At 55.5% G+C, this 25,516-nt stretch overlaps 2 protein-coding genes across 6 annotated transcripts in view; one reads left to right on the forward strand and one right to left on the reverse strand.

Moving 5' to 3' along the window:
• The window catches only part of TSNAXIP1 (translin associated factor X interacting protein 1), a 45,908-nt gene extending 23,110 nt beyond the window's left edge, over positions 1-22,798 (reverse strand). The window contains exons 1-7 of one of the 3 annotated variants that reach the window (XM_075940522.2): positions 22,780-22,798; positions 15,760-15,844; positions 13,740-13,846; positions 9,609-9,732; positions 6,886-6,979; positions 3,102-3,298; positions 602-737 (exon numbers count right to left, since the gene is read on the reverse strand). In XM_075940522.2, coding sequence (XP_075796637.2) covers positions 602-737; positions 3,102-3,298; positions 6,886-6,979; positions 9,609-9,732; positions 13,740-13,846; positions 15,760-15,810 — 709 coding nt within the window. In that variant the 5' untranslated portion in view covers positions 15,811-15,844; positions 22,780-22,798. Of the gene's footprint in view, positions 1-601; positions 738-3,101; positions 3,299-6,885; positions 6,980-9,608; positions 9,733-13,739; positions 13,847-15,759; positions 15,845-21,430; positions 21,453-21,518; positions 21,602-22,779 lie in introns of those variants that run through there. The other 2 variants (XM_075940521.2, XM_075940523.2) reach the window with 2 other exon arrangements.
• A 23-nt stretch (positions 22,799-22,821) lies between these two features.
• Positions 22,822-25,516, forward strand: part of RANBP10 (RAN binding protein 10) — a 106,919-nt gene continuing 104,224 nt past the window's right edge. The window contains exons 1-2 of one of the 3 annotated variants that reach the window (XM_075940528.2): positions 22,822-23,333; positions 24,084-24,195. In XM_075940528.2, coding sequence (XP_075796643.1) covers positions 23,129-23,333; positions 24,084-24,195 — 317 coding nt within the window. In that variant the 5' untranslated portion in view covers positions 22,822-23,128. Of the gene's footprint in view, positions 23,334-24,083; positions 24,196-25,516 lie in introns of those variants that run through there. The other 2 variants (XM_075940527.2, XM_075940529.2) reach the window with 2 other exon arrangements.

Raw genomic sequence — 25,516 nt, forward strand, 5'->3', positions numbered from 1 at the left:
ATTGGCCTGCGGGCGGGGGAGCGGCAGGGCCTCCGTGGGCCGGATCAATCCACTCGGCAGGCCGGATGCGGCCCGTGGAGGCCCTTTTGCCCTCCCCTGCTCTAGGTCCCGTTTCCCTAGTTTGCTTAGGAGAAGATCAGCTGTAGGGAGTGATGCAAGCTGGTGCCTCGGGCTGCTACTGGACCCAACCGTTCGATACCCCAGGCAGCGCCTCGAAAGGAGGAGGAAGGACACTCCCCCACCCCTGCTGTTCTTGGAGGACGTTATCTTTGCGGCCCCTCCTGCCCCCGGTCAAAGTCCTGGACTTGGGGAGGGATGGAGCTGGCGGGGCTGTGCTCCCTGTGGGTCTGAACCCTCATGTCCACGCCAGAGGGTGCGTTGCAGGGACCAGCCCCCCAAAGAACCCCTGGCAAGTAACGCGGCTGGCACAAACACAGAGCAGTTGTGTCAAGATCTGGGAGCACCAGTGACTTGTGGGCCAAGGCGCTAGGGGCACAGCAGCCTGCAGGGCCTGGCCCCGGACCACGAAGTGGGGGGGCACCGGGCCGTCCAGCAGTGCGTGCGAGGGCTCTGTCCCGGGGCCGGGGGCCGGGCTCCCTGCCTTGCACTTGGCGAAGCGACATTTCCAGCTGCTGGTTGCGCAGGTCGTTCAGGTCCGCGAGGAGCAGCCTGCGCGCATCACTCTCGTTGGCGTAGCGCACGTACTCCTTGGCCACGCTCTTCCGCAGCTGATGCACCTGCGGGCGACAGAGCGGGGCTCACCGCAGACCTCAGCCCCTGCGCCGCCTGCCGCGGGGCCAGGAGCCTCCCGCACGCCCCGTCGGTGACAAGGAAGCGGCCGGTGGCGCCTGACAGACTCACTGCTCTGGGGAACAGTCGCGTGGGCCGGGCCTCCTGTCGGATGCAGGGGGGTCCAGCCCATGAAAGCTGATGCCCGAATACAGATGTTAGTCCATCAGGTGCCACCGGCGAACATGGCTGCCCCGTGGACACTTCTCAGCCCTGACAAGGAATCCACGGGTGACGGAGGAATTGACTCAGCCCCTCACTAGCAACCTTTTGCACTCTGGGGGTTGTAATACCGTACACATACATTTGACGTGCGGGGGGGGAGGGGCTGTCCACTCTTGTGGCCCTGGATCCACCCTGGTTTTGCGTTCACTGGTTGCCGTGTTGTGCTGGGTGTGATCCCGACTGCCCTGTGCTGGTCTGCAGAGACTGTGTGTGTCTGTGTGTAGTGCCCAGCGGGGGATCGGGGGGGGGGGGGGGGGCTGAGGGGAGGTACCTAGGCCATGGTCCAGCTGGCCTGACACCTGGGCTAGGTGGAGGAATCTGAACAAAGCAAGGGGCGGGGCGGCCTGGGGGCAGAGTGACCAGTTGTGGGGGAGTGTGGGTGAGTCTTGGCTGGGGGAAGACGAGAGGCGACTGGGAGCAGGAAGGGGGTTCAGGGCCTCCCAGAGGGATAAGGCTGTCTGCTCTTGGTGTCTGAGCTCCCACCGCTCCCACGCTGCGCTGTGTCCCCGAGCACCAATAACCCTTCTACTCTCCCGGCCGGCTGAGAGTCCCGTCTGGCTGCGGATGGGGGTGCAGGGTGGGGGTTCCCCGACGCACTGTCACAATACAAAGGCAGCGTAAAGCCACCTTTACCCCCCACCCCTCACCACCTGGACCTCTGAGAGGCCTGGCACGGAATCTGCCTCCGGCTCCCACTCCCAGACGTGACTTTCTGCAGCTTCTCCGGTGCCCCACGTGAACAGTGGAGAGCCTGATCTGCTGGCAGGAGGCTCTGCTCAGCACCGTGCACAGAACCATTCGCACCAGTCAGGGAGGAGCTGGGCCCGGGGCCCGTGGTGGGCACCAGGAGCCAGAGTGCCCTGCCCCAGCAGCTAACCTGACTGACGCGGGAGCGAGGTTTCCGTGCCCAAGCCAAGGAGCCGCGGAGGGGGGAGCTGCGACCCACGGAGAGGAGGGGCCTTGACCTTTGCATTTAAAGGGAACCGCGCCTCCCACACATGCCTTTGTGTAACCCCTGCCTTCCTAGGCAAGGGCTACTCCACTTTGGAAGCCCTGGGGGCCACAGGGACACCCACAGCACATGTCAAGGGCCACAACTTACATGTGGTTGCATATATGTGCAAATATCCATGCAAATATATGCAAATAGCTTCTTTCCCACGGACGGGCATAAACACAAAGCTTAAGGCAGGACTGCACAACACACAGGCCCCATTTAAGTCAGCTCTGCTGATATTAATAAAAAGCAACAGTTACCGCATTTCCACCCATCCGACAGCTCTTTGAATGAGCAACGACAGCCCAGGAACTGAACTAGTAAAACGCGTGGCAACAGCCCATTCTATTGACTCGCCGTTACGGAGCGTGTTCCCCATGGAGGCCATGCTCAAAGGATCCCCCGGCTAACCCAAAGCGCCCTGCGGGCCACGTGTTGAGTAGCCCTGCCCTAGGCCAACGCATGGCTGCAGCTGCAACGTCAGGAGTCCTGGCTCTGTGGCTGCAGGAACCATGCTCAGTGTGGACGAGCTGCAGGGGAGGAAGCGCAGTGGGGCTGGAGCATGCTCGGTGCAGACGGAATGGCTGGAGATGTTAGCCAGGAGGCTCTGCCAGGTTCAATGAAGCAGAATTTTCATGGGGCTGGTGAAGCCAGTGGTGGGCCAGTAGTGGGAAATCCCTGGGTGCAGTTGGGGTGGAGAAGCAGGGTGAAAAACCCGGGGGGCCCACCCGACTAGTTCCCACGCCGAGATGCTGCCACTGGCTTCGCCAGCCCTGGGACTGAGGGTCCTAGACTCTAGGGGGCTCCCATGGGGGCTCACCAGGCCTCCAGGATCTTCCTGGCCCCACTAGCTTTGCCACTCCCCGGTCTCTCAGGGTCCCATTTTCCACCACTGGGGCTCCAGCTTGGGATTGCCAACTGGGCACAGGGAAGCTGGGTACAAAACCTGACCTCCCTGCACCTATGGGCTGCTCCCACTGCCATCAATGGCAAAGCTGCCGCTGATTCAGGGCAGCTGGATCGGGCTGTCCCGGACTAGCTGCAGAAGGCTGTGGAGAGAAACTTATGGCTGATCGCTGTCCTGTTCTACCTGGGTCTGCAGGGAGCCCTTCTCCTCCTCCATCTTGTCAATTTGCTTCAACAAGTACAGTTTCTCCTTCTTCAGCGCCGTGATTTCCGCCTTCTCCTCCTCCTGGAGAGCCACGATCTGCTGGGTGCACTCCTCGGACACAGACACCAGCATGCCCTTCAGGGACTCCAGCGAGCGGACCTTCTGCCTCAGGTGATCTAAAGGCGGAAGGGCCAGGCTCTCGTTATTAAGGACTCAACCATGTTGAAGAATTGGGCAGAAGAGGCAACCTAAGGATGAGTTTTCAAGGCTGGAACCTGGGACAGAACCGGCCATTTTTGCCTCCACCTGCTGAGGGATGGAATTTCTTTGGACTTCTGGCTCCCTACAGCATCCCGTGGGTCGTGGATTTTAACTCTCTGCTGTTTATATTGGTGCCAAACACTAACTGCAAGACGGATCTCGGGTTTTCAGTTTGTGAGCACCCCTGATTTTCTTCAGATGTGCCCAGCACCCCCCAAATTTCACAGTAGCAGCTCTCCAGGGTGGAATGGCAGCGTAGGACAGAGTCGGGAATGGCAGTCAGCTGGTGGTTCCTCACTCACCCACAACCACAGCCAGCCAGCTGGAATTCTCCACCCCACGCCCAGTGGAGATCCCTGCCTCTAGAGCCGTACTCAAGTGGGTGCCAGGGACACTTGGGCATTCCCAACCACGAGTTCCCTTCCTTCTCTTTCGGGGCTGCTCCTCCCTCCTACCCACCTCACTTCTCTTTGCCCCCTCCAGATTGCCCCAGGTGACTCACAAGCCTCCCCCCCCCCGCCCTCTGTAGTTGAAAGGAGGGTGGTTCTCCGAGGCCTGAGACAGGGAGTAAACTTGAACAGGCAGGAGTGGGTAGCTCCTCACAACACAGATCTCCAAGCTGCAACGCAACTCAACCCCTGCTCCATTCCTGGTTTTATGCTTAATGCTTCCAAGTCCATTTCTTGCCACGGCGGCTAGGTTCTCCAGCCAGACCAGTGTATTCGTTTGTGGCTGGAAGGGGTTGATGCAGGCTGGAGGGAGCTGGTGCAGAGCCCCAGCCAATGAAGGAGAAGTTGTTAGTAGCCAATCAGGGTGTAGCTTGCTGGGGCAGCCCTGTATATAAGGGGCTGCTCAGCAGCCAGAGCTAGTTGGGCCCTGATTAGGGAAGGTGCAGGGCCTAGTTCCTGGACATGAACCTTCAATAGAGCAGTGTGGGGTAGGATCAGTGGGGGCTAGAGAGGGAGGCTCCTGCCTGATCCCTGCCGGGCTGCGGCCTTGCTACAAGGGCCAGGAGGCTGCAAAGGGTCGCAGGGGAAGTGGGCCAGGAGCAAGAGGCCGTGAAGGGGAGTAGAGGAGGGTCTCTGGGTCAGACAGGACCCAGAGTAGTGGGCAGGCCTGGGTTCTTCCCCTTGCATCAGGCCACACCACCAAGGCATGGCCCATACAGACTGTGGCTTGCCCCTGTGACAGAGGGGTGCGGCTTGGAAGCCACAGCTGGCCACAGTGGTAGTAGAGACTAAGGACTGCTGATACAACACCCCCGGAAGGGGGATGAGAGATCATTGCTGGAGGGGAGTGTCCTGACAAGAACACGATTTCGGGGAGCGATGTGGGTCTAGAACAGGAGCGTGGAGTGAGGATGGGGAGACGCCAGCCAGAAGGAGGCGCCCTGCTGAGAAAGGGCTAATTCCCTGGAGCAGCCAGCAGGAGGCGCTGCAGAGGTGAGTCTGCCCCGAGAAAACTTGGCTTCCAAAAATAGTTGGACTATGAACACAGGAAGCTGGGTTCCCCCAGACTCTATAGGGAATGTTGCACCCGAACTTATATGGAAGCGTAAAATAAACCAAGTGGCTAATAGATGCTTAAGAAGCAACACAGTTTGGCCTGAGAGGGGCATGGAAACCAGACCGCAGAGGGAGCTCATGCACCACTAGATTGGGGTGATCAATGTGCTCAAGGGAAAAGTGTCTTTGTGTTTGCGGTTGGTATTTAAAACTGACTTCTCTCCCCAGTTATCAGCCTGCTGCCACCGTCCAGGATTCTGCTGCACAAAGAAAGCACTTTAGGGATCAGCTGGTGCATAGAATCAGAATCCTAGAACTGGAAGGGCCCTTGCGAGGTCAAGCAGGACCAAGCACCGTCCAGACCAGTGTTTCTCAACCTTTTTCATGAAGTACCCCTTTAAAAAACGTTAAGTATCCCCACTACCTTCAGTTTTCAGACACACACATTTTTTTTTCTACCATTGCAACACATTTGTTTAAACAACTTAATCATAGCTGGGTGATTAAATTTTTGGGTGTGAAAAGTACAAAAATGATAAAGTGCTGTAAAATTTTAAACAAATTCAGTTTTCTCCAAATTTCAGTTGTGTTGACGTATCCCCCAGACTTCTCTCCAGTACCCCTAAGGGTACTCGTACCCTGGTTGAGAAACACTGCTCTAGCCCATCCCTGACAGGTGTCTGTCTAACCTGCTCTTAAATATCTCCAGCAATGGAGATTCCACAACCTCCCTGGGCACCTTATTCCAGTATTTAACCACCCTGCCAGGCAGGAAGTTTTTCCTAATGTCCAACCTAAACCTCCCTTGCTGCAGTTTCAGCCCATTGCTGCTTGTCCTATCCTCAGAGGCCAAAGAGAATAATTTTTCCCCCTCTTCTTTGTGACACCCTTTCGGATACCTGAAAACCGCTCTCATGTCCCCTCTCAGAATTCTCCTTCCCGAACTACACAAGGCCAGTTCCTTCAGCCTTCCCTCCTAGCTTCTGTTTTCTAAACCTTTCAGCGTTATCATTGCTCAGGGGAATAGTAATGGGCAAGGGAGCTGACCGGATGGCCAGGCCCCTGGGCACTGTGTTTGGGGTGGGCTTGGCTCTATACTCCCGGAAAGGGTCGGCCCTCAGCCAGAAGGGGCAGGGCTGGAGCAGCCAGTGCCATCCGCATGGACTGGGCCAGGCCCCTGCTGGCCCTCCGAGCCAGCCGGAGCATTCAGCAAGGGGCTCTGGAGCATCCCACGTGGCGCTCTGGTGGGGGTTCTAAAGGCAGCCCTGTCCCTTTAGAATTACCAGCCCCCCGGCGGCAGGCCAGGACGTAGAATAGCTCACCTCCAGGACACCCTGTCAATGGATGGGGCTTTGGGCATCTGACAACGGGGCAGTGGCTGTTGCGGTCCATCGGCAGGTGTTTAGAAAGCGCACACGCGCGATGGACAGAGGAGCTGCCTGGAAGCTGCCCATTGAGCCTCTGTCTGCCCTGCTGGAGGTGTGATCCCAGCCCTGGTTTCCAGTGCAATGGGAGCCACGTGGTGGAAGATGTCGGCCCACGCCACCAAGAAAGCCATCCTGGAGCCACGGCGGCTGCCTGGCGTGTGCCCAATCTGGAGCTGGACGGGCTGAAATTCTCCAGACCCCACTGATGACTAGACTGACGGGCTCTCCAAGAGGTCGTTGGCAAGAGCCCATTGCTTATGTTCAGGGACAGCCATGTCCGCCCCCCAGCCCTTGGAGCCACGCACAGCGCTCCAGCAGAGATTTACAGGGCCGGGGGCTCCAGCTGCTGTCCCTGCCACAGTAGCAGACACAGCAGCTGGGAGCCCCAGGCTCCTTTGAATGGCCGGACTTTGGGGCAACTGCCCCCTTTCCCACACCTTGCAGCAGGCCTGACAATATTTTGGCATTGAAGCCTGACCCTATTGCTCATCCTGTAACTACCCAATACAGCTAACCTACCGGGTAGGGCCACTTGTCTAGAATTGTTACTCCCCACCAAGCAGATCTTACCCAATGTAACTTCATACTCGTTCTTTATGGCAGACAGCAAGGGCTTGTAGGTTTTGAAATCCTCTATGAAGAACTCAAAGATCTCTCTGTAGGGCTAAGAGAAGAAAGAGAAGGGAGCACTATGAAGGACTCTGAATTTCTTATGCAGAGCTTTGGGCTAGCTGGAGAGGAAAACGCTCTTGCTCGCTGGGGGTGTGTCTACACTGCACCATCGGTCGAAATAAGATACACAAATTAAGCTATGCCGATTGCACATCTTATTTTGATCAATTCAAAATTTGGCACTGTCTATGCAGCACTTATTTCGAAATCAATTGCTATTCCAAAACGTCCCTTACTCCTTGTGGAATGAGGTTTACAAGGACATCGGAATAAGGTGTCCGTTATATTTCAAAATAACTGGCACGCTCAAAAGACATGGAGTAGCTATTTTGAGATACCTCTGGTATCCCAAAATAGAGCTGCAGTCTAGACGCAGCCTGAATGACTGCACAGCTTATGACGTACCTGTCAACATCCTTTCAAAAATGCTGCTAAGTCTCACCAAAATAAACAGAATGACATCAGATACATATCGAGAACAGGTTCCCAAAGTAAGTCCCACAACTATGGTTTCTGCTTTGCCCCTGAAATGCAACACCCTCTGGGGTGGCAGATGACAGATAGGAATGGGAAATTCTGGCCAAGGGTCCCACACCTAATCCTTGCTCATGAAAAACGCCCTGGGAGCTTTCGTGTCTGAGCAGCGCGGACAGGACCTCAGGTTTTGAGGTGAGCAAGTTTGCTCTGGGTGGTCTGCTGTAGCCTGTCGTCTTGGCAGGTAAGTTACTTGCAGAATAGGAGCCAGCTGTGACTGATCGAGGGTTGCCCGTAGATTTCATGATGATTATAAGATGTTTATTGCCAGTACCTCCAAATCCCTCGCATGTGGTGTCTGGGCTAGAGATCCATGCAAAGGCTGGTACAGGAGTCAAACTGGACACCAAATTCCAAGCCCCTACAGAGCTAGACCTGGGAATGAAACTAAACAATCTGGTCTTTTCGGTAACTTTCCTTGTTTAACTCAGACACTTACTGCCAAGCAGAACAGCCTACGGCAGGAACAGATCCGTGTAAAAGGACTATGTTCCTGTGGATGGATCTGTCATGAACCACTCCTGTTTTCCTCTGTTCATTTCATTTTCACTAAGAAACGGTCTGCTGGCAGGGTCATTGAGTTCCTCACACCTCTAGTGCATGCTGGACTCTGATCACCGTGGGGCAGGCCTCCAAAGAGCCTGAATATCTTTCTTCAGTGCTTGTGTTCCTGACTGGGAATTGAACCTTGGGGGCAGTGAAAGAGCCAAATCCTAACTAGACCATCAGCCCTGGTCTACACCAGGGAGTGATTTTGAAATAGCCCCCCCTTATTTCGAAAGAACAACCGGCTTGTGCTCACTACCAAGCCTGTTATTTCTAAATGAGGGGCTGTCCTGCTTTCCTTGGGGAAGAACGCTTATTTCAAAATAGTTAATGTGGACGCACCCGCCACTGCGATTTCAAAATCGCGACTGCCCAGAGTAATTCGAACTAATTACTCCCCTGTCCTTTCTGGGGCTCTACGTCGAGATAGCGTGTGCACATTAACGGAGCCTGCCTCTGATGGATTTCAAGGCTTCCCCGGACTGTGGACATGCTCTTTCGATGTTATTTCAAAGTCAGTTCTTTCTAAGGGTAGACGTGCCTCAGGGAGAGAAATGGCTTTGGCCCTTTGTCAGTGTTGTCTGTCTAGATACCAGCGCTGCGGGGCAGGGGCTGTCTCTCCCTGTGTGTGCGAACAGTGCTCAGCACGGCACAGTCCAACTTTGGTGGGAAGTGGCAGTTCCCTTGGGCTGGAATACCATGCACTAGGAAGGGCTTCCTGGCCTCCTTAGGTGCAGAGGACACCCCTTTACTGAGGCAGTTGGGGGGTTTACGTAAGGACATTCTCATTTCGGAACCCTCCTTCCCGCCCTCCATTACCTCTTTGGTCCTCTCCACGACCATCCACCCGACCCTTCCCCTCCCCCCTCTCTTGGGGCCCTTTGGGGATTTCACTCTGTCTCGACATGCCCGCAGTGTGTGAGTGGGGAGAGCAGAGCAAGAGCCGCTGCCCGGAACCTGGGGCGGTCTGATCTGCAGGTGCCTGAAGCAAGCGGAGGCAGGGCTGAGCATGGAAGAGAGAAGGAAGAAGCCTTCCCCACCCGACCCATGGAGGGCATTGTCACAAGGCTACACAAAGGGGCTCAGCAGGAGGAGGGTGCTCGCTGGCCCCGCCCAGTCTGGCATGAGATCCAGCCTGTGAGCTGCATGCTTGGATCCCTGGCTGAGGAGCATGGAGTGCTGGTCAGATGTGGGACCTGGTCATGTGGGTCACGGTACGGAAGGGCAGTGCACCAAGGCCAGAGGTAGGAATGGCAGCAGCTGCCTTTCCCCATGGGGCCCACTTGTGTTTCCAAAAGCAGGGGGGAAATGATAGGGGTCCAGAAATGGGGGGACCCCTCGGAGGTGCTAAGTATTATCCGAGCCCAGTGAAACTCCTTTCGGCCCCCTGCTCCCGCGTGCCAAGCAAAGCCGGTTCTCATTCCGCACAGGCCAAAGGCTCTTCTCTTGCCACCTGCTTTTCTTGTAAGGACCCTCGCAATGGCCAGTTGAAAACCACATCCCAGCCTGCTCTGTGCACCCGGCTCTCCCTTCCCTCCGACCTGGAGCTTCAGTTCCTGAGCGTTCTCATTCGTCAGGTCCAGAGACTGCAGCTCCTTCCTGAGGTAGGACTCCAGCTCCTCCAGGTAGCGTGGCTTTGCAATGGTCAGAGAGGCCTGTTTGTTGCTGCAGATAGACAGGGAATGAGGGGCAATGTTCTAGCACGTACAAACATAACAGCAGAACGGCCAGACTGGGTCAGCCCAAAGGTCCATCTAGCCCAGTATCCTGTCTGCCCACAGTGGCCAGCGCCAGGTGCCCCAGAGGGGGTGGACAGAAGACAATGATCAAGCGATTTGTCTCCTGCCATCTCTCTCCAGCCTCTGACAAACAGAGGCCAGGGGCACTATTCCTACCCCCTGGCTAATAGCCTTTTATGGACCTAACCTCCATGAAATTATCTAGCTTCTCTTTAAACTCTGTTCTAGTCCTAGCCTTCACAGCCTCCTCTGGCAAGGAGTTCCACAGGTTGACTACACGCTGTGTGAAGAAGAACTTTCTTTTATTAGTTTTAAACCTGCTCCCCATTAATTTCATTTGGTGTCCTCTAGTTCTTCTATTATGGGAACTAATAAATAACTTTTCTTTATTCACCCTCTCCACACCACTCATGATTTTATAGACCTCTATCATATCCCCCCTTAGCACATCTGTGGTTTACAATCAGTGAGCTCGAGGGTTCTCTCTCCTCCCACCACTGCTGCCAAAGACAGTGCCCGTGGGCGCAGGGCTACTCCTGGAGAAGGGGGCCGGGTAAAGGCAGTGCCCGTGGGCGCAGGGCTACTCCTGGAGAAGGGGGCCGGGTAAAGGCAGTGCCCGTGGGCGCAGGGCTACTCCTGGAGAAGGGGGCTGGGTAAAGGCAGTGCCCGTGGGCGCAGGGCTACTCCTGGAGAAGGGGGCTGGGTAAAGGCAGTGCCCGTGGGCGCAGGGCTACTCCTGGAGAAGGGGGCTGGGTAAAGGCAGTGCCCGTGGGCGCAGGGCTACTCCTGGAGAAGGGGGCCGGGTAAAGGCAGTGCCCGTGGGCGCAGGGCTACTCCTGGAGAAGGGGGCCGGTAAAGGCAGTGCCCGTGGGCGCAGGGCTACTCCTGGAGAAGGGGGCCGGTAAAGGCAGTGCCCGTGGGCGCAGGGCTACTCCTGGAGAAGGGGGCCGGGTAAAGGCAGTGCCCGTGGGCGCAGGGCTACTCCTGGAGAAGGGGGCTGGGTAAAGGCAGTGCCCGTGGGCGCAGGGCTACTCCTGGAGAAGGGGGCTGGGTAAAGGCAGTGCCCGTGGGCGCAGGGCTACTCCTGGAGAAGGGGGCTGGGTAAAGGCAGTGCCCGTGGGCGCAGGGCTACTCCTGGAGAAGGGGGCTGGGTAAAGGCAGTGCCCGTGGGTGCAGGGCTACTCCTGGAGAAGGGGGCTGGGTAAAGGCAGTGCCCGTGGGCGCAGGGCTACTCCTGGAGAAGGGGGCTGGGTAAAGGCAGTGCCCGTGGGCGCAGGGCTACTCCTGGAGAAGGGGGCTGGGTAAAGGCAGTGCCCGTGGGCGCAGGGCTACTCCTGGAGAAGGGGGCTGGGTAAAGGCAGTGCCCGTGGGCGCAGGGCTACTCCTGGAGAAGGGGGCTGGGTAAAGGCAGTGCCCGTGGGCGCAGGGCTACTCCTGGAGAAGGGGGCCGGGTAAAGGCAGTGCCCGTGGGCGCAGGGCTACTCCTGGAGAAGGGGGCCGGGTAAAGGCAGTGCCCGTGGGCGCAGGGCTACTCCTGGAGAAGGGGGCCGGGTAAAGGCAGTGCCCGTGGGCGCAGGGCTACTCCTGGAGAAGGGGGCCGGGTAAAGGCAGTGCCCGTGGGCGCAGGGCTACTCCTGGAGAAGGGGGCCGGGTAAAGGCAGTGTCCGTGGGCGCAGGGCTACTCCTGGAGAAGGGGGCCGGGTAAAGGCAGTGCCCTTGGGCGCAGGGCTACTCCTGGAGAAGGGGGCCGGTAAAGGCAGTGCCCGTGGGCGCAGGGCTACTCCTGGAGAAGGGGGCCGGTAAAGGCAGTGCCCGTGGGCGCAGGGCTACTCCTGGAGAAGGGGGCTGGGTAAAGGCAGTGCCCGTGGGCGCAGGGCTACTCCTGGAGAAGGGGGCCGGGTAAAGGCAGTGCCCGTGGGCGCAGGGCTAATCCTGGAGAAGGGGGCTGGGTAAAGGCAGTGCCCGTGGGCGCAGGGCTACTCCTGGAGAAGGGGGCCGGGTAAAGGCAGTGCCCGTGGGTGCAGGGCTACTCCTGGAGAAGGGGGCTGGGTAAAGGCAGTGCCCGTGGGCGCAGGGCTACTCCTGGAGAAGGGGGCTGGGTAAAGGCAGTGCCCGTGGGCGCAGGGCTACTCCTGGAGAAGGGGGCTGGGTAAAGGCAGTGCCCGTGGGCGCAGGGCTACTCCTGGAGAAGGGGGCTGGGTAAAGGCAGTGCCCGTGGGCGCAGGGCTACTCCTGGAGAAGGGGGCTGGGTAAAGGCAGTGCCCGTGGGCGCAGGGCTACTCCTGGAGAAGGGGGCTGGGTAAAGGCAGTGCCCGTGGGCGCAGGGCTACTCCTGGAGAAGGGGGCCGGGTAAAGGCAGTGCCCGTGGGCGCAGGGCTACTCCTGGAGAAGGGGGCCGGGTAAAGGCAGTGCCCGTGGGCGCAGGGCTACTCCTGGAGAAGGGGGCCGGGTAAAGGCAGTGCCCGTGGGCGCAGGGCTACTCCTGGAGAAGGGGGCCGGGTAAAGGCAGTGCCCGTGGGCGCAGGGCTACTCCTGGAGAAGGGGGCCGGGTAAAGGCAGTGTCCGTGGGCGCAGGGCTACTCCTGGAGAAGGGGGCCGGGTAAAGGCAGTGCCCTTGGGCGCAGGGCTACTCCTGGAGAAGGGGGCCGGTAAAGGCAGTGCCCGTGGGCGCAGGGCTACTCCTGGAGAAGGGGGCCGGTAAAGGCAGTGCCCGTGGGCGCAGGGCTACTCCTGGAGAAGGGGGCTGGGTAAAGGCAGTGCCCGTGGGCGCAGGGCTACTCCTGGAGAAGGGGGCCGGGTAAAGGCAGTGCCCGTGGGCGCAGGGCTAATCCTGGAGAAGGGGGCTGGGTAAAGGCAGTGCCCGTGGGCGCAGGGCTACTCCTGGAGAAGGGGGCCGGGTAAAGGCAGTGCCCGTGGGTGCAGGGCTACTCCTGGAGAAGGGGGCTGGGTAAAGGCAGTGCCCGTGGGTGCAGGGCTACTCCTGGAGAAGGGGGCCGGGTAAAGGCAGTGCCCGTGGGTGCAGGGCTACTCCTGGAGAAGGGGGCTGGGTAAAGGCAGTGCCCGTGGGTGCAGGGCTACTCCTGGAGAAGGGGGCTGGGTAAAGGCAGTGCCCGTGGGCGCAGGGCTACTCCTGGAGAAGGGGGCCGGGTAAAGGCAGTGCCCGTGGGCGCAGGTCTACTCCTGGAGAAGGGGGCCGGGTAAAGGCAGTGCCCGTGGGTGCAGGGCTACTCCTGGAGAAGGGGGCTGGGTAAAGGCAGTGCCCGTGGGCGCGGGGCTACTCCTGGAGAAGGGGGCTGGGTAAAGGCAGTGCCCGTGGGCGCAGGGCTAATCCCAACAGGCTGACATCAGGATTCTTCAGCCACCTACAGGACGTGCCCCCCCTCGGTTCCCTTTCCAGCACAGCCAACCAGGCTGAGGGTGCTGTGTCTCAGGAGCTGACAAATGCCAATTGATAAGTTTCAGCTGACTCAGAGAAAATCCCAGCTCCCTGCCCAGGGACCCCAGAGCTCACTGTGGCCTCTAGACAGGGCTGCCTTTTTCTGCTTCCCTCGGCCACACATGCTGCATTGGGCTAATTAACAACCGTTACATGTTAAACCCTGGACTTTTCGTTAGGAGAGCATCACAGCACCTTGGTGGCTGGTGGGCCCAGCGTGATGTGGCACAAAGCATCAACAGACCCCAAAGGCCATTTTCGGGTTAAGAACGAGTTTTGGGTTTCCATTAAGCCCTGCATGTGACTTAAACAAACTGTCCCCCCCAAGCCGCAGGGCAGAACTGCCCAGCACCCCAGTTCCCAGTGATGCAGCTGAAGCATGCTGGTGGTGATTTTGTTCTATATGAGACCACTTCTTACTACCCTGGAACCTTGGGGCCAGACCAAGGGCTGTACGCTGCCGTTTTTCCTAGCACTAGTCATAGTGCTAGTCTTACCTTCTGCCCTCTGGACTGCAACAGGGTTTCCGATTCTGTAGGATCGCCTGCCCAGATGCATATGCAGGCCATGTGGACAAACGACCCCCAAGAGAAAACTGAAAGGCCTGAAAGAAAAGCCGAGATCATGCCTGTGAATCCTTTTGTGCCTCGCATTTTCTAACTGGGATTAGAATAATCAGAAGCCTTTCTTGAACCAGCACAGATGGATCAGTGCAGGACCTCAAGGGACAGTTAAACGCCAGAAAGAGAAGGTGCCAGGAAAAAAAATCTCTCTCAGCTACAGGTGGTCATATCCAAAGACTAGTTGAACTGGAAGGGACCTCAAAAGGTCATTGAGTCCAGTCCCCTGCACTCCTACCAGGAACAAACACCATCTAGACTCTTTGTCGAATAAACTAATCTCCATGGCTCCGTCAATGGAGCCATGTAGTCTAGACGTACCCTTACTGCGGGATCGTTGGAGTTCTGATTGTCAGATTCAAATTCCTCATGTCTGGAATCTTTCTAAAGTGTTAACATCTCAGAATGCCAAATAAATGCGATGCTTTAAATGACCCTCCAACCTCAGGAAGAAGTGGGGAAATTGTTCTGGTGGAGCACTGTGATTCCAATGTACTGAGCCTTGAAAAACACATTGTGTTGCGAAGAAAGGGCTCGAATGAGTTCCCGGTTGTAGGACAAAGCAGTGCAGTTTGCACTGAGAGTTCCTGTACTATGTGTCGGATCCCAGAGCGTCACCACAATCACACAATGGGGTTTTGGGTTTTTTTAAAGAAACAACGTGTAACTCTTTCATCTCTAGTTATCAACAGTAATGGTGTTTCCGGAGTTTGATCTCTGTGAATGGGGCACACGTCTACAAGCAGGTTAAGGTTTATTTTCCTCAGTAAGACTGCCACTTTTGAAGGAACTGCTGTTCTTTTAAGTAGCCCTTTAGCTCGTGATTACATAGCATGTGATGTCAGGTCTAATTTTGTTTACGGCGTCGGCCAAATGCTGGCTTTGGTCATTGGCCATGTTGCGGGTGTACTCACAAAACTGCAGCCAAGAGAAGAGAATTAAAGCACAATTGTTAATTCCCCCCTCTCTCCCATCTCCCATCAAAAAGCTGCAGTTGATTATTGAAAGCCTTCAGCCTGCATTATTGTTCCTTGACTTGAAAGGACAGAGATTGAAGCATTGAAGGCTGAGACCTGTGGCCTTTATGGCAAGTGTGGGCAATAACTTTTGATGCAAGTATTTGGTAAGTGGTCAAGGGTCACACTCTTCCATGATATTAATGGAGGAAGTGCAGGGTCTGGGGTGGACAGTAGGTGCAGAAGCAAGCTTGGGGTATGGGATTGGGGTGCAGGAGGGACTCTGGGGCCTGGGAAGGAGTTTGGGTGAAGGAGGGGGTTGTGGCCTGGGGCAGTGGTTTGGGGTGCAGGGTCTGTGAGGGGGTATGGATGCAGGAGGATTCTGACCTGGAGGAGGAGTGTAGGATGGGGTGCAGGGTCTGAGAAGGGGTTGTGACCTGGGGCAGGGAATTGGGGTGCAGGGTCTGTGTGGGGGTATGGATGCAGAGGGTTTGTATTGTCACCTGGGGCACGGGTGCAGGGGGGGAGCAGAGAGTTGCGGGGAGGTTGCTAGGCTCTGGCCAGGAGGTGCTTATCTTAGGCAGCTCCCAGCCAGCAGCCCAGCGAGAGTCTCAGGCACGCCCCCTGCTTGCCACACTCTGCACGCCATTCAAAGCAGCTGGTTGCAGAGGCCATGTGCTCTCTGCATACTATGTGCCCCTTTGAGGGGGACCCTTTGTGCGCTGCAAGCACAGCCCAGGCAGCTCCCATTGGCTGGTTTCCGGACAGTGGGAGTTGCGAGACTGTGCTTGGGGGCAGCAGCAGTGCAGAGCACAGAGCCAAAAGCAGCTGCAATTTGCTTCCTTTTATGTGTCTGGCATGATCCTTGGTGCTCCTAGCAAGCTGCCAGTGCGTCCCCAGCGGGCAAAGACAAGCGGCTCCATTGGAATATTTCCACTCACCATTGTCTTGCGTTTCTTCGGAAGGAGGCATTTCAGAATACCATTCTGCATTTGGTCATTTGGAGGTGAAGGCAAGCTAGGTGTCCTGCATAACGGCAGGAAAAGAGACATTTCAAAACATGGGCTACAACAACCAAATCAAACAGCAACCAAAATACTATTTTGAATGTCTTTGGGCAAAAGAAGGAAGAAAGCCATGGTGGGAAAGCCACGAAGGCTGCTGTTAAAGAATGTACGATGCACTGATGCATGGGTCAGGAGCTCTCTCTGTTCCTGCCCTTCACTCTGACTTCCTAATCTTAAAGACTGTTTCTGTGTATAGCTGTTATCTAAGGCTGTTTATAAGAGGCCTTCTCACTCTCGGTGATAGGAGTCCTATTGGATGATAATAGCAGTTACTTGCATCCTGCGTCTCTCGACCACTCAACAGATTTTTTATGAGTTTACTAATAAGGAGAATCTGAAAAATCCCCATCTAATTAGATTTGGGTGGTATCCCTCCAATTATTTTGTTGCAAAGAAGAATGAAAATAGGGAGGCAAATGGCCTTTGGTTGTCATTCACAGGGGATGTTTTATGAGGTTTTTTTTCTAGGATCACTTACCAAAATACTGATTAAAACTTGCAGACGTTGCCTATTTGTTTCACCCTCAATCTTTAGAGGTATTTTCACTGTGTTTATCAGGAAATTTTGAAAATATTAATACTCATATTTCTGAAGTCCAGGATAATTATTCCTACAACAGCTTTACCAACACACTGCAGCTATAAATGTGCAGTAAATTAAAGCAATCAAATAGGGCATAAATAACTCAGGAATCAATCAACTCTTTCTCCAGTGACCCTGGAGCTTAATTCAAAGCTTCTTATTAACTTTGTTTGCATGGTACAATCCCTGGAATATAAAGTGGACAATCAGGTCATTCTATGACGGCAAAATCTTTGCTGTAACGTGAATGGAAATAGTTTGCCTGGGTTGTAAATGCTATGGATGGATCAGGGAAGCCATTAAAAACTCATGAACTCTAAGATAGCCTGTTCAGTTGAATTCTCTTCCTCGTGACAGTTACATATGAAAAACTATCTTACAGCGACATTAAGGAATGTACTCACATTGACCAAAGCCAGAAGAGACAACTTAGAAAGCCATCAGTGCATCTGTAGCACACAGAAGGCTGGTGACAGAGAAGCTGACAGTCTGGGTAGGCCCCTGGGCAAGGTGTGTGGAGGGGTCAGGTCCACACACCCAGCAGAAGGGGCAAACCCCAACCCTCAGCGCCACACAGAGCACACGGTGTGGTGCTCTGATGGCAAATGAAAGCAGAGTAGCAGAAGCTGGGATCCCCAGGCTCCTTTTAATCATCGGGCCTGGGGCAACTGCCCCCTTGCTCCACCCCATCTGTACCATGACCACTGGCACCAGAAGGGAGAGTTAAGGCCCAAGTGGCCATCTTAATCATTCCACTCAAACTGGGGCTATGTTATTTATTAAAGGAAAAACCTAACAGCAGCAGCACAGACTGTGGGCTTGTCCACACAACTACTTCAGACCATGTAAGATATGTTGCTCATGGGTGTGAAAAAACACACCCTTCTAAGCAACGTAACTTACATTGACTTAAAGCAGCCTCCACAGCACGCTTATGTCAGGGAGATGCTCTGTCACTGATAATAGGCCTCGTTGGACTTCTGTATTTGGGAGGACGGCTCCAATCCAGCCAACAGGGCTGTGCAAATTCTGTGCAAGCCCACAGAGCCACCATTTCAGATTTCTGCAGGGAAAGGGCAACTTCACCACTTGCCACACCCGAGATCCACCTTCTGGCATTCGATTGAGCGGGTCTACTTAAGACCCGCTAAATCGAACACTGAGGGCGGCTCTGGTATTCATGCAGTTGTGAGAAGTAAGGGAAGCTGACAGGAGCATTTGCTTCTGTTGGCCTCCCTCTATGAAGATGGTGCCAATCTTGGCTTAAGGTAAGCCAACTCCAGCTATTTATTTTATGTAAGCCAACTCCTGCTACCTATCTATTGTAGACCTGGCCTGTTTATAAGCAGATTCTGACTCCTTGCCTTAGGTGCCAAGCTTGGAGAAGCCTCCTGTCTCTTCTGTAGAAGTCATTGCATTGCACGCTAAGGCTGCCTGGATGAGGCTTGGTGTACTTTTCACCAAGATAGAGTAATTACATGGTCAGGCTGCATCTTAACCAGACATGCAACATTAGTGTCACCGTGCCAATTTAGTGCAGTAGTGAAGACGAACCCTGAGACCCTACACTAACAAATCAGAGCAAAGCCTTGGTCAGAGGTAGCATAAAAAAGATCACACCCCCATTGCAAAGTAAAAAATGGGAAAGGCCATCAGTCTTGGTGTTAAAGACTACTTCTTGTTACAGGTGGTTTATACAAAGACAAAAACCAACCAGCCAACCACATTTTTCTCATTTTAACAAAGTTCCTCGTTTAGTGTTAGAAGAAAACATACCCTTTCTGAGATTTTATACTAGTGTACATACCCGACATTTGATTGCAGTCTGGTGGGGCAACATTCTCACAGTTCTAAGTACCTATATCGTTTTAAGTAACCCCTTTGTTTCAAGATGAAACTAAGACCTGTGACCACTGATCAAGCAGAGGTGAAACAAAATCAAAATGCTTCCACTCTATAATCTACAGCCATGTTGAACTATTAAAACAACTACAAGAACTCAGGCTGACAAGCTAATTCCCAACGAGGAAGCAAACCAAAAAAGTCATGTTCATTTCAGCTCAGAGAAAGCAAAATCAATGCTTACCCCATGGAAAAGACTGGTAGAGAGAAAAATGTTATCTCCAGACTTCATAAAGGGAATTCTTTACAAACATTGGAAATATTAAGTGAAAATATTAAAGCCATTACTCACCAGTGTCCTTTTCATAGTAAGCATGTATAACTGTGGCTAACGTAATGCTATACACTGATAGGACAAAACCCACCTGCTATGGCATGAAAGTGAGATTTCTGAAGTACCAGAACAGGAATATGTCTGTATACCAAATGTCCTTCATTAGAAGCCTACAGTCAGCATGATGTGATATCAGATCTGATAAACTAAACAGGGCCAGGCTTGGCTAGTATATGGGAAGAAAGACCTCCCAATGTGGTATTAATACTAAATTTACTCCCAGGGGAATTCTGCACCACTGTACACATGTACAATTCATGTTTTCCCCACAGATTTTTTTTCTCTGCAGAAGATAGCTTCTGCTGGAGAGGCACTGCAGTTTCATGTTTTGCCCACCAGGGGCTGCTGTGGCACCAGAAGAGAGGGCAGCCAACTGGTAGGTGCTTTCCCACAGTGGGGCTAGGTGAGGAGGCCCAGCAGGGACAGAGTGTGGCACACTAGGCTGCTGGATACTGGGGTTCAGAAGGGCTAGTGGGGGAGGGGGACAAGGGCTCAGGAATTAATGGGGTGACAGCATTGAGCCAGGGACTGGATGAGAAGGGGGCCGCAGGGTCACATGAGGTACAAGGGGCAGAGTCATATGAGGACACAGGCTGCATGGCCTCATGGCAGATGTGCCTGACAATGGGAGAGGCTACAGATCAGCCAGGGTCTGGCCAAGGGAGGTTCCCTAACTCCCAAACAACAACCCCGATTTTCCCCCCGAAAACAACCCTTCTCCCACCCACATCCAGCAACCATAGACTCATAGAGCTGGAAGACACCTCAGAAGGTCAACAAGTCCAGCCACCTGCCCAAGGCAGGACCAATTCCAACTAAATCAACCCAGCCAGGGCTTTGTCAAGCCAGGACTTAAACACCTCTAGGGATGGAGATTCCACCCCCTCCCTAGGGAACCCAGCCCAGCGCTTCCCACCCTCCTAGGGAAATAGTTTTTCCTACTGTCCAACCTGGACCTCTCCCACTGTAACTTGAGACCATTGCTCCTTGTTCTGCCATCCCTCACTACTGTGAACAGCCTCGCTCCGTCCTCTTTGGAACCCCCCTTCAGGAAGTTGAAGGCTGCTCTCAAATCCCCCCTCACTCTTTTCTGCAGACTAAACAAATCCAAATCCCTCAGTCTCTCCTCATAGGCCATGCGCTCCACCCTTCAGGTTCACTTCCATGCTCCTTCCCTCTCCCTCAGCTCCTCCGTTACTCCTGACTCCCCCAAGGCTTTGCACTGCTTCTGAGGGGCGCGAGAAATGCAGTGTCCTTTAAATGAATTATCATTCACAGTTCTGTATTAATAGGCCTTGTAAGGAATCTCTTAGTCAAAAAACCCCATTTCTTAAGTCTTTTTGGTGCCCAAGCTGCCAGCAGGTATTTTGAAATAAATGACCAAAATAACTGCCACCAGTGGGATCATACTGTGTTCTTTTGATGAACTACGCAGAAACAACAAGGAGCCCTGTGGCACCTTAGAGACTAACAGACTTATTATAGCATAAGCTTTCGTAGATAAAAGCCACTTCATCAGATGAATTGGAATGGAGTTTAGAGAGACATGGGTATACATAGAAGGACAACAGAAGAAACAGGGTACTTGTGTAAATGTTCTTTTTTTTGTTTCTCTCTCTATATATCCCCAGTCCTCTGTAAACTCCATTCCAATTCATCTGATGAAGCGAGTTTTACTCACAAAAGCTTATGCCCTAATAAATCTGTTAGTCTTGAAGGGTATGTCTACTAACATTATTGCAAAATAAAAAGAGAGCGTCTACACTGCAAGCATTATTTTGAAATAATGGTGAGCTGGGAGACTTTTTACTCCAACTTCTTACTCCAAGTCATTTCACGAGGAGTAAGGGAAGTTGAAGGAAGAGTGTTCTTCATTTGACTTCCTGCTGTGTGGACAGCACCAAAAGCCGAGTTAAGATATTGCAATTGACGTAGCTCAAGTTGCGTAGCTTAATTCAAATTTTGCTCTGCCGGGTAAATGTGCCCTAGGGTGCCACAGGACTGCTCGTTGTTTTTTGTAGATACAGACTAACAAGACTACCCCTCCAAGACTATGCAGAGTTGTACACTATTATGCGTGCAATTGCTAATCTTTTGGGCCAGCCTTGCCCAAGATGTAGAAATGATGCCAAAGAAAAATATCAGAGAGAGAGCCACATTAGTCTGTATCTTCAGAAACAATGAAAGCTTGTGCCCAAATAAATCTGTTAGTCTTTAAGGCCTTATCTAACACAAGGATATTGACGCTCCAGAGAGTGCTCTTGCGGGTTTGATTTAGCGGGTCTAGTAAGGACCTGCTAAATCAAACACTGCAAGCGCCTTGTCCACCCTGCTGCTCCAGGGGGTGGGGAAGAGCAAGGGAAGTCGACTGGAGTTGCGCATGGTAAATTGCATTTCTCCCCTAGTGCAGGCTGGCTGAAGGTGCCGGGCTGGCCTGGCTCGCAGCAATTTCTGCACCGCCCGCCAGGGGGTAGCCAAGGAAAGGGCTCGCTGGAGGCACGTGCTCGCTGGGGGGGGGTGCATGCGCACACGGACTGCGCATGCTCAGTAACGGCTGCAGAAGACGCTGCCCTTCGCTCTGCCCTCACTGCCCCTAGCACGCAGCCCGCCGCTTTTAAGGGGCCAAAGCGGGGGGAGGGGTGAGTGGGATGCGGGGGGGAGGGGGGGCGGCAGCTGCCGGAGGCAGATCCTTATGGGGGGCAATTTCCTCCTCCACCCCCGCGCACCTGAGACTCAGCCCGCCCTGCCGCGTACCCCCGGCCCGGCGCGAGCTCTGCCGGGCGGCCCGGGCTCCCCCCGCCCCCGGGGCCTCACCCAAGCGAAGGGGCCAGGGCCATGGCCGCGCGTGAGCAGGGCGCCGGGGTTGTTGATATGGTCACCATGGAGACAGGCCCCGCCCCTCTCGGCTGCCCAGGACCCCGTCGCCGCCATAGCTGCCCTGCGGCCGCCTGACCCAGGGGCCCGCGCCGGGAGCGGGAGGGGCGCCTCCGCCAGCCTGCACCCGGGCAAGGCGACAAGTAGCCTGAGCCGGCTACCGTGGCAGTGCCCCGGGAAAGCGCTGTTGGGCAGGCTGGGAATACCCTGGGGAAGGCGGGCGCAGGCTGTAGGGGGGAAGGCGGGAATGGTTGGGGTGTCCTGGGGAAGAAGCTGCAGGGGGGCACCCTGAGAAAGGTGGGGGCAGGCTGCAGGGGGGTACGCTGGGGAAGAAGGACGCAGGCTCCAGAGGGTACGCTGGGGAAGAAGGATGCAGGCTGCAGGGGGTACGCTGGGGAAGAAGGACGCAGGCTGCAGCGGGTACGCTGGGGAAGGCAGGATTGGTTGGGGTGTCCTGGGGAAGAAGGATGCAGGCTGCAGGGGGTACGCTGGGGAAGAAGGATGCAGGCTGCAGGGGGTACGCTGGGGAAGGCGGGGGCAGGCTGTAGGGGATGCGCTGGGGAAGGCAGGAATGGTTGGGGTGTCCAGGGGAAGGATGCAGGCTGCAGGGGTACGCTGGGGAAGGCGGGGGCAGGCTGTAGGGAGTACGCTGGGGAAGGCAGGAATGATTAGGGTGTCCTGGGGAAGAAGGATGCAGGCTGCAGTGGGTACGCTGGGGAAGGCGGGGGCAGGCTGTAGGGAGTACGCTGGGGAAGGCAGGAATGGTTGGGGTGTCCTGGGGAAGAAGGATGCAGGCTGCAGGGGGTACGCTGGGGAAGGCGGGGGCAGGCTGTAGGGGATGCGCTGGGGAAGGCAGGAATGATTAGGGTGTCCTGGGGAAGAAGGATGCAGGCTGCAGGGGGTACGCTGGGGAAGGCGGGGGCAGGCTGTAGGGGATGCGCTGGGGAAGGCAGGAATGGTTGGGGTGTCCTGGGGAAGAAGGATGCAGGCTGCAGGGGGTACGCTGGGGAAGGCGGGGGCAGGCTGTAGGGGATGCGCTGGGGAAGGCAGGAATGATTAGGGTGTCCTGGGGAAGAGGCAGCTGCTGGGGGGCGCCGTGGGGAAGATAGGGGCCATACTACTGTGGAGAGCGCGGAGCATTGGGGTTGCTGTGTGCAGCGGGGGGAGGGGTTCCCGGGGCGAAGGTGGGAGGTCCGCACACCGGTGTGCCTGGGGCTCAAGTCTGGACACGGCGCCGTGCCTGGCTCCCCGCGGAGTTCTTTCGCCGCACGGGCTTCTGGGGCTTGTAGTGCCCTGCGCCGCTTTGCGAGCGGGGCCCGCGGCGAGCGCGAACTCTCTTTCCCAGCGCGCGCGGCGGGGGCGGGGCGCGGGGCGCGCTGCCCGCCGGGAGCTGTAGTCCGCGCGCAGGGCGAAGCGGCTTGTGAGGGGCGGGGAGCGGACTCGGATTCCCGTCGGGGCCCCGGCCCCATTGTGGCCAGGCCCGACGCCCATTGGCTGGCGCGGGGAGCTGGGCCTCGCTCCCCGCCCGCTGACACAATAGCGAATCCAAGATGGCGGATCCGGGCGCGGGGAGCTTGCCCGGGGGGGACGCGGGGCTGCCGGGCCCGCCCGAGGAGCAGGAGCTGAGCCAGCGCCTCCGCCGCCTCTACCCGGCCGTGAACCAGGCCGAGACGCCGCTGCCGCGCTCGTGGAGCCCCAAGGACAAGTACAACTACATCGGCCTCTCGCAGGGCAACCTGCGCGTCCACTACAAAGGTGCCCCCCCCGCCGGGCCCGATCCGGGGCGCGGGGCCGGGCTGCTCCCGGCCCGGGGGGCGGGGGTGGCTCGGGCCGGGTGCGCCTCCCCCCCCCCCCCCCGAACGGCCTCGCTGCCTTGGGGGGCGGCTGCGGCCCCCGGGGTGGGGGAGAGAAAGCGGCGCCGAGCCCAGCCCCCATGTCCGGCTTATGTAACGCGCCGCGGTGTCATTGTGTGTGTGTGGGGGGGGGGGGGGCTGGCTTCTCCCCCTCCCCGTGAGGCCTCCTGCTATCCCCCCCCCCGAGGGGTGGCCCAGGGGACTCGCGGCTGAGCCCCTCCAGCGCTTGGGTTCATAGGAAACCAGGCGAGTTCAGAGCCCCAGGATGTCCTCCCTTCCTGCCATGGGAGCTGCCTTTCCAGAACAGCCAGCGAGAGCGGAGGACACCCCCACCAGCCTAGCAAACACTGATGTCATCCTCATCTGGCACACTGGGTTTGCTCGGGGTGCTGAGACTTCTTAAACCGGGGGCACTGGTGTGCTGCCTAAGAGGGTAGGCAAAGAGCAAGCTGCGGGAACACATGGGGTAGCTCACATACAGGGTAGGGTGGCTGTGCCTGCTTGGGCTGAGGAGTCACCCTCCAATTTCTCAGCAGACGCAGGATGACTTGTGCTGTTGCAAGTCCTTTGCTCCGTTCGAGTGGCGTTGCTTCGAAACAGATGGCCTGGGACCTTGCCCCCCTTAAGTGCTCATCGTTCAACTCTTTCCTAGGTCATGGGAAAAATCACAAAGATGCGGCGTCAGTCAGGGCTACACACCCCATCCCTGCAGCTTGTGGCATTTATTACTTTGAAGTGAAGATTGTCAGCAAGGGGAGAGATGGGTAAGCACATTGCTCTAATTTGATTCCCGTGTTGTGTGTGTCTGTGTGTTGCTCCCTTTTGTTTTGCTCAGCCTCCCTTGTGGGAAGGGTTAGAGGTCACTCAGATGACATTTATAATAGGCAGAAATGTGGTGTGTGACTCCGTCTCCGTAACCAACAGGTGGCAAGCCAATAATATGTATTGGAATGAGACGCATTTATGCAGCGCCTCCCTGTGCTGTTTCATATCGCCCATTCTGACCATTTGAGCCGTGCTAAGCCTCTAATGCTGTTTGAAATTCAATATGGACTGCTGGAACTGAATACATGAATATTGCAACATTCTTAATAGGAGTGATACCGGAAACCAGTCCAGGTAACTTCAGGGAAAATGGAAAATTCTCTGGTTTCAAAGGGGAGTGCCCATAAGGAAGTATTTCCCTTCAAGGATTCACTCATGTCAGAGGAGGTGGAAGCTTTGCTAAATGGCTGAGAGTGAATGAGGGAGTAAGATGGGTCATTAATCATTGCCAATTGCTACTTCAGAGGCTAATCTACATTAGAGAGCTTGGTTAACCCCCCCTGCAGTGGTCAGAGGTGTGAACAATCCACCCTCCTGGGGGATGTAGTTAAATTGACTTAAGTTGGTGAGGGCACAAGGTCAATGGGACAATTATTGAACTCTACCCCCTTTGCTAGGTGGTGGGAGAACTGCTCCCATCATTCTGAGAGTCTATACTGTAGCACAGCTGCTATGCCGCTCTTGTGTTTCAAGCATAGACACTTCCTAACTTGAGTGTCACAAGCCAGCCAGCTTCCTGAAAGGCCCAACTGAGAAACCAAGACACTTCAGGGCTGGCTCAGTGCCTGGAATAGTCTCATTCAGATCCCACTTCTCAACCGTCACTAGCTCTCATTGTTGGGAAGTGTGGTGAAGAAAGGGACGTGTTTTCCAGATCAAAGGTCTAGAAGAACTTGAACCTTATGCCTCAACTGTTAGGTTTGCTAGATGAAAAGCAGTAATGGAGTTCTGGGAGGTCCATCACCTTCTCCAGAAGTTACTTGTGTGCAGTGAGAAGAACAGCTATCGAAAGCGGTGGTTCTCAAACTTTTTTTTCTTGTGACCAAGTCGAAGAAGATTGTTAATGCCTGTGACCCAAGAGAATTCTAACTTTCGATTAGTGTGCAGGCCCCAGGGTGGGGCCAGGGATGAGGGGTTTGAGGTGTGGGAAGGTGCAGTGGGAGTGAGGGTCTGTCTAGGGGGTGTGGGCTCTGGGGTAGGGCTGGGGATGTGGGATTTGGGGTGAAGGAGGGAGTTCCGGGCTGGGATGTAGGGCAGAGG

This window comes from Pelodiscus sinensis, chromosome 12 (assembly GCF_052426305.1).
Source record: "Pelodiscus sinensis isolate ZL-2025 chromosome 12, ASM5242630v1, whole genome shotgun sequence".
In the NCBI taxonomy this organism is placed as follows: Eukaryota; Metazoa; Chordata; order Testudines; family Trionychidae; genus Pelodiscus; species Pelodiscus sinensis.